Here is an 8,849-nt window from a genome sequence, read left to right on the forward strand (position 1 = left end):
TTTCTTTTCAGTTCCTCATCAGATTAATAATATTGATTGGATGCAAATTTTAACTGTAAACAATCATCCATGAGGTTGATGAGTGAGAATCAAAAGAAAATCTCAGTAGATTGTGAGAATCACTTGTGGGCAAGCGGAGGTTTATGTTGTCATATAAAACAACTAGATGGAAATTACTACAATAATAGGATGGTAAAATGAATGATACTTGAAAAATCAAACAGATTGATGGCAGGATTTATTCATAAACATAGATTTAAGCATATATGTAAATGGCGGAAAAGAAGCTGCGCCCACGTTAACATGATGTCAATCTCCCTTCCATCCCAAGAAGAATATATTCTTCCAGAGCTGGCAGAAAAGTGTACTTTTCATTAAGTCATGTTATAATAAAATTTTAAATGACATGGTACTCTGTACATTTTTAAGTTGTATAATTTAAATCTGAACATGAAATTGATTCGTTTCAATGGGGACGATCTTTTACCAACTAGAAATGATTATGCACAATTCTTTTGATTATGATCTCGACTGTATGTATATCTTACTGCTCATTAGAATGTAAGTCATTGAGGTCCGATCATAAAGTAAGTCAGGTAATGTTTTTGGACTTCGGCGGTATTTGAAGGGGGAAAAAATCACTTTCCAGTGAATTTTTAAAAATGGTTGACTCCTAAGCATTGTCCTATAATGCAAAACATGAATCCGAAAACAATTTGTTTTTTGGGTTCCTTTTCTCCTAAATTTTTTTCAAGAGACCCTCCTTAATGGTTTGATTCAACTTTAATTTTTCAAGATGCTAGTTGAGCTTTAAGCTGCAAAAAAAAAAAAAAAAAAAAGATAAAAAAGATAAAAAAAAAGAAAAGAACCCACAATTCACTGTTCAAGCTTTGTAAATCCAGAAATTTAAAGCACTGTTCACTATATTTGCCAAATACTCAAAAACACAAGGCAAGCTCAAACTCACATTTTTATATTTTAAACAATATTACACACATTTTCACACACATTTTCACCTACGCGTATTTCAAAAAATTATAAACATTACTCAAATTACTCTATAAATAACTTTATATAAAACTCCATATTGTAAAAGCTCTCTTACCAAAACTCTATAATTAAAATTCTACTTCCTATAGCAATGCAAAATGCACATTGCTTTAACTAGAAAGAGCTTGCCATTTGATAATGTTGTTCAAGTAACGTTGTTTAAATTTTTTGAAAATACATATGGGTGAAAAAGTGTTGTGGAAATACTTTGTTTAAACAACGAAACTATTGTTTAAATACCTCTACCAAACATCCTAGTGTCTAAAGCATTTGGCAAACTACAATACTAATTGATAACTCTTATACTGATATATCCTATTAAAAAAAAAACTCTTATACCAATATATATATATATATATACCATTTAAAAAATAATAATAATTGGGGCCAGCCCCCTCAACTCCAATGTGGCTTTGTCACTGATTTGCTAACCAATTGGTAAAAGTTTTCAAATGTGAGAAATGACAATAGATGACAGATAAAAGTGCTTTGTAATTTATAACTCTTTTGGTATAAAAAATGCTACTAATTGTTGCTATTTAGTTCATAAATACTGATTTTTATTTTAAATTGCATCAAAATAATTCAATAAAGGCCAATAAATATTTAATTATTATTGAGTGAAATGACATAAAACTCCAAACATTTGACCCAGGTAATTAAACCACAAATTTCTAATTTAATTTATCAAAATTTTTATTAATTGAAAAGGCCAACTCTTGAAAAAAAAAAAAAAAAAAAAAAACTCTCCACACCATATTTCATGTATTTATTTTAAATAGATAGATAGTGGAGCAAGGGAGGTAGGGTTTGAACTTTGAAATAGGGTTTTACAAATAATGTTATTACTTATATTCCACTAGGCTATCACTTAAAGGCCCCAACTTCTTACTTTGTTGGTGGAGTTTTTTTTGAGAGGATTGTTGCTGGAGTTAATTTCATAATTATGCAAAATTTCATTATTTTTTTTCTTTCCAAATCCTTATATTAAAATAGCATTCAAAATACAAGTATGTTTGTACATAAGAAATTTTTCTATGGATGCTGTATATGTTAATTGCGAGTGATTTGAGACCTTTTTTCAAGTTTCAAAATGGTGATTCAATGGATGATCTGATTTCGTGGATAAGGGATGAAGTTTGGAAATGTATCATTCAATGGGACTTTTTGTAAAAAAAAATGAAAGTAAGTAAATCAAATTCTAAGTTATTCAGTATTAAGATTGAATTCAAAGTTATCTTTAGTGCCATTGGATTCCAAGGAAATATGATGGATTGCAAACGGATTAATTCACAGTCTAATTTATCTAACAGTTACTAATTTGAAGGTTCACAATAACCATATCAAAGTCTAGATTATCACACTAACATCAAGTAGATTCGAAGAAAACATATTTCAGATAAAATGAATAACAACTAAGTACTTGAATTAAAATAAATTTAATATGATTTAAACTAAGTTACAAAGAAAAACTTGCAAGCATACACTCTTCCCTAAGGCCTATGAAGTATGAACTATGAGATATTCTCTTAAGAAACTATATTACAATAATCTCAAGTTTTCTGGACTGTTTGTAATATCTATCTCGGAATAGAATATTTATCTCGCACTTTGTCTTCATAGCAAATGGTCCTTTTATTTTTAAAAACTGTTGCAAGAATTGCCACATAAACTTCATTTTTACAACGGTATGCTTCCTATTGCACCACTTGTCATGTTCTTAATAAACCATGAAATTTTTTTTAATTAAAATCAATGAGCTGTGTTACCGACTTCATCCCATCGTCATCACTATAATCTAGCATCATTACTCAAATCGGAAGTGGAACCAAGATATGAAGGGTCTAATAATCTTTTTTTTTTTTTTTTTTTTTTTTTTTGGAGTAATGAAAAATTGGGGTTTTTATAGTCATATTACACCCCCAGGCAGGGAGCTAGTAGCCTCGATCAAGGAGTCCGTAGTCGGTATCTGTTCTGTACTCTTTGTGTGGGAGTCACCTCACATTTTGTGAGTACACCTCACCACTAAGTTTATCTACCAACGAAAGTCTGCGAGCAGTAAGACTCGAATACGAACCTTATCCACTCAGCCAAACCTCGTTGGCAGGGTCTAATAATCTAGATACAATAATTTTATAAGTATAAAAAATCCATTAGATAAAAACGTGATGTTAGTTACGAGCTAAATTGAAAACCAATGAAAACTTGTCTAATCTAACTCATTAAAATGATGTGAAAATTAAGATAAGACGCGGCTACACAAGTGTTTACAGTATGACTTACTACTACCCATCTTGTCTCCTCCCCTTAAACCCTCCCAACTCCAACACCTCCACAGCTATTCCACTTTGAACTCTTCAGTCTTCACTCAGAAATCCAAGGGCTTCAAGATCTTATCCTCCAACACACAACTATGGCGCTTTAGAAATAACACAACCCCATCACCAAAAAAATCACCCCCCCCCCCCCACCTTTTTTTTTCTTTCCCAAAAAGTGTTTTCACAATTTCAGAAATGACAACCCCATATCCCTCTCATTTGTTATCTGCTCCCACCTTCCACGCTTCCAACAAAATCGCTCTCAGAATTCATTCCCCTTTGTTTCAGAGGTTCAAGGTGAGCTTTTTCGATCACAGTGTTCTTCTGGGTACTTAAACCTGTCACATCCAAGTGTTGAGAATTTTTGTATCCATGGAAGTGTTCCCTTATTGAAGGTGGTGTATATGGGGCTAATTGGTAATGGGAAAATGTGAAATTTTTCTGTGTCTTTTTGTGCGGATTTTTTTTTTTCCTATTTTATATGTAGTAAATGGATTACTGTGTACAATTCTTACCTGGGCGTTTTAGCTTATTGGGTTTTAATATGTTTGGAGGTCTATTTCTTTATGTTCTTCCAGTTTATATGCTTGTCTGCTTGTAGAAGTGAGTTTAGGAAATAGGTCTTAAGAAATTCTGGTAAATAGAAGTTTTATGCTCATGAAAGTGTGTATTTTTGGGGGAAAAATATGGTGATTTTTTTTGTTTGTTTGTTTATTATTTGGAATTTATGGAAATGGGTTTTTTTCTAGAATAGAATTTTGTTAAATAAATTGATGCAGTGATTTTCATTTTTCTGTTTGTTGCTTTTGGTGTTTAGACTATTGTAAAGGTTTAAATGGTAAATACACTATCGGTACCTAAACTTTAGGCCTTGAGTGATTTCGGTCGTTAAAATTATATGGCTAAACTAAAAACTGTCACATCATCACTCTGTTGAGCGCATTAAGGACTAAAAGAAATCGCTTTTAACCATGTTAGTGACTAAAGCAATCATTTTGGTTTTGAGGGTCTGTTTGTGGATAAGTTTGGTCGATAGATTATGATGAAGTGGCTCCTATCATGTGGAACATGATGGAGCCAATTTGACCTTCAATAGACCAAGAAAGAGTAAAATACGGTTTAAAATTAGCGGCCTTTTTGTTTGACAAGCTTGCTGTTTGGTTCAATATTGCCTTATACTCTGTAACAAAATGCATTCAATTTCTGAGTGTCAATTTCTATGCTATATCGATTAAAAATTTAAAATTGTCTTCCATGGATATGTCTCATTCCTGATGACCATACTTTTGAGTAGAATTTATAGAACTCTTTAGCTAAGATCACTTGGAGAAATAGGTCACACATGCAACTTCATATACACCTCTCTCCTTCTTTTATCATGTAAGGTCTAACAAATATGCATCTAGAGAGTAAAATATGTTTTTATGATGAACGATTAATTTAGAGTGATGAGCCAATATGTTTTTTTTTTTGGCTGGGTTAGTGACTTTTGGTTTTGTAAACATAACTAACTATTTAGGACACTGCTTTAGTGTCACACCAATGCGAAATCTTTTGTATCATCAATCATCACTGCTGACATATTAAGTTATTGTTTCTATAGAGAGAGAGAGAGAGAGAGAGAGAGAGAGAGGTTATGAATTATGATATTATTAGGTAACACTCTGGCGTCCATAAAGTAAGGATTTTATTGAAGATGAATTTGCCACTTTAGATCGAATAAGCATGAGCTCAAATGGCATTTCCTCTTCCTATCAGAATGGGTGGAGGGTGAGGTTGTGGGTTTAAGACCTACTGGGTGTGTAAATTTCCAATCCCCCCCCCCACCCCACCACCCCAAAAAAAGAAAAAATGAAGCCAGTGTAGGGTTTAACTTTCAATAGATTAGTTGCATTTGTGATTTATGTCTTTTCAGCAGAGGAGATAAATCTATATTCCCCATGTATTTCATTTAAATTTCATGCCTTTTGGCAGTATATTTTCTGCCTTGTAGCTATCTCAATTAACAGCTGAACTAGTTTAGCCTTAAATGCTTTACTGGGTTGGGTGTGGTTGGGTTGCATGCTTTCATTGATTAATGGGTTTATTTTGTTGTAGCTGGGGTCACCACAGTATCGAAAGAGAGAACTGTAGTATGAGTTTTAGACAATTTAGGGCATTTCAGAGTACTAGGCCCAAAGTATTGTGTGCAATAAATATGTCTGCAGGCCAGTCTGATGATCAGGGGAAATTCAAATTGGACCATCTAATGGATAAGGCAAGAAAATTGTGGGACAATTGTCCTCAATCAGTCAAGATCTTTCCATGGAAAAAAGCACTGTGGCACTTTGTTCAACTCATACTTGACCTCACCCTGGCAGTTGTCAAATACTTATGTGTACCTTTACTGGCAGTTTCCTCCCTTAGTGAGATGTCATACTGTGCACATGAAAGGAAGCTTTTTCTTGTCCCTGTTCCACTTGTCATTGGGATTACTGTTGCTGGTGTCTTGAGGGAGACAGCACTGGATATATCTCCACATCTCAAGGTAAGGTTTTTAGCATTAATCAACTATATAGATTATCTAAGACATTAGTTGGGTAGAACGTGAGAATTGTCAATTGAAACATCTTGTGCTGTGTATCCACATATGGTGAGAAATGGCATCATTTGATGCCTTAGCACTTATGTTTAATTCACTTCATGTAGAAAAAGTTGTGGATGATGGTGTTGAAGCTATATTTTCCATATTTTGCAATCTTAATTGAAGGTGTTTCTTTATGAGCATTTTGTTCAGCTCCATCTATTGAAAATAGGCTAGTGAGTTCTATGTCAAGTGACACTTCCTTTCCCCTGCAAGAATAGGATCGAAGATTTTGGGCGTATTTGTTACATATTAGTGAAAGATTTTATTTTATTTTTAAATCATTAAAAGTAAATTAATGAAATTGACTATAACATGCTTTCTCTTTTAATATTTTTTGCTTCCAATATAAACTCCTCATATTTGTCATGTATCATTGAAAGGCCTATTACTTTGTGATTCAAGAGTTAGCCCATTTCTTAGTAGTATGTTTGGTTAGTGCTTCATTTTACAGGACTGTTTTCTATGGATTAAAGTGGAGGATATTCTAGTTAATTGATTTTTGTTTTTGTTATAGTTTATGTGTTATTTGATTGTCAGGATGCAGAAGTTCCCTGGCATCTGATTGCTATGGCAATTTTCTTCACATTGATCAAATTGCCAGGACCATATTACCCATATTGGGGGCGTATATTTATTCCACACTTTGCAAATGGGGGTTTATGGAGGACACTGTGGTTTGCATTTTTGTGGAATAGAAGACCCCAAAAGGAGACATTGCAGCAGAAATCCGTAAATGGTGTCACTCTGAACCGGATAAGCTTTAATTCTAGCAGCATAATATTTTATTGAATCAGGTACCTTTTTTTTTTTTTTTTTTTTTTTTACTGAATATTTGAATCAGGTACTTGTTGCTTGAGAGAGAGAGAGCAGCTGTAGTGTTTGAACATTTTGTGTCCCACTCCGTATAGTGCTGCTCATCTCATCTGAGACAGGGATATATACCAATTGTCTAATGGAAATGGTTTAAATATTGGTGATGTTAATTTGTGACAATTCTAAGTTATATTTTTTCACCAATCTGTTACTTGTCTATGCTAGCAGATATTGGACAAAATTTAAGTTTTAAGCTCTGAATTAAGCTCTGAATAGAGTTGAGATGGAATATTATGTGATAAACACTGGGGGTTGATTCATGCTTTTATTTCTGCTGATGTAAGCTCATTCTACTTTATTTAGAAGTTTTCTCAATCTCATTTTGTGAAATACTAAACTATAGTTCTTGTAATTGTGGATTCTTAGATTTCAATGATTTGTGAAGTTAATACTAGGCTAGTACTAGGCCACAGTATTTGTGGCTTCTTAGATTTCAGTTCTCTTTTCTTTTTCCGTTCTCCTACATGTGCACATCACTCAATTTTGCTTGCGTTAGGCTGCTGGATTAAGGCTTCATTAACACTAGTATTTTCGGTAGTGTACTGTAAGCTACCCAAAAAAGGCCAATACCAATTTTTTTTTTCTTGCTCTTTTCAAGTTTCAGGCTCTGAGGAATAATATTTCCCTTTTGATTTGATACAGGTGATTTTTATTTTCACCAATGAAGATATAAGAGATCAGATGATAAAAGCCATTCTCAAAAAGTTTTAAAGTAGGAATCAGCTCCTGCTAGAAGATTGACTTGTTGCTTATGGTGGTCTTGATGATTGCTAGAAATGTTTGACAAACAAACAGGGTTCCTGAGTGTGTTCCTGTACGGGTGAATGTATGCTTGCAGGAGTTTTTGTTGCAATGGTGAACATTTCTTATTCTTCATAGTCTAGCATTTTAAAGCATCATGAGTTCAAAGAAATAACTAGATATTCATAAATCATGTGATCATATAATTGAGTATACGTAAAATTTTGAAGCTATGTTATTCTGGTTCTCTCCTATCTTTGCACTACCCCATATTTGGCTTAATGCTGAAAGGAATTTCTTGGAGAGCAACGGAACATTGATCATTCCTCCCGTCCTTGTTTCTCATAGAGATTTGTGCATGAATGTTCAATGTTCCAAACCTGAATTTCGATATACAAAGTCTTGTATCCAATCTAATTCATCTACTTCGATTCTATTGCCTTCTAGATGTGTTCATGGCTCTTTGCAATGTTTGGAGGGCAATGACACAAGTTTCTTGGCTACTTAGGTCTTTACCAGGGAAATCCTAGAGATAGGGGGTGAAGATTTTCTAATCAACACCCTACTTCGAGATTGAGTTATGATGTACACAATAACATATTAGTATAACTATCTATTCCAAAGTACAGGGACGCTTGCATTATGCACTACAGACTAAAAAAAATTTGCAATGAATATCCTAGTTAGAGATGAATGTATCTACTAATTTATTAATTTGTAATAATATATATGTATGTCGTAAATTAATCTGAAATTTAGCTGTTAGTTACAAAATTTTATATACTGTATATATTGCAAATTCCTCCGTAATTTAGAATGAATATTTGATCAGTTGTTAGTATCCCTATTTCAAGCACATGTAACGACTTGGGCTACCTCGCAAAGCTTTGCTAGTTCTGATGCCTGTGACGATCGGTGGTAACTGGCAAGTTATACTCTTTGAAAAATGACTTTTTCCTTGTGTGAATCTGACATACTCAAACCATTCAACAATGAACTCAAAGGGCCATCTATTTCGAGCAAAAGAGAATGGACTAATGGAGATCTCTTCATCTCCTCTAATTGCCATAACACAGTCATTCTACTTCTCATCATTGCCCAATGATGTACACCAAAATTTTATTGAGCGGTTAGGCATGGTTTTTCAATTCATTATCAGCTCTTTACTCAACACCACCTTTCACTACCACCCCTACTTCTCATCATTGTACTTCAGCCACGAAAATACCAAAAAATCAATC

At 33.5% G+C, this 8,849-nt stretch overlaps 1 protein-coding gene across 1 annotated transcript; it reads left to right on the top strand.

Annotated features, from left to right (window-relative positions):
- Positions 1-5,497: 5,497 nt before the first annotated feature.
- On the top strand, positions 5,498-7,860 carry LOC111984623 (uncharacterized). The gene is made up of 3 exons (XM_065774168.1): positions 5,498-5,895; positions 6,532-6,788; positions 7,510-7,860. Exons 1-2 carry the CDS (start codon positions 5,503-5,505, stop codon positions 6,781-6,783), a joined length of 645 nt encoding a protein of 214 aa, XP_065630240.1. The 5' UTR covers positions 5,498-5,502; the 3' UTR covers positions 6,784-6,788; positions 7,510-7,860.
- Positions 7,861-8,849: the final 989 nt, after the last annotated feature.

Source organism: Quercus suber, unplaced genomic scaffold (genome assembly GCF_002906115.3).
Source record: "Quercus suber isolate HL8 unplaced genomic scaffold, Cork oak 2.0 scaffold_87, whole genome shotgun sequence".
In the NCBI taxonomy this organism is placed as follows: domain Eukaryota; kingdom Viridiplantae; phylum Streptophyta; class Magnoliopsida; order Fagales; family Fagaceae; genus Quercus; species Quercus suber.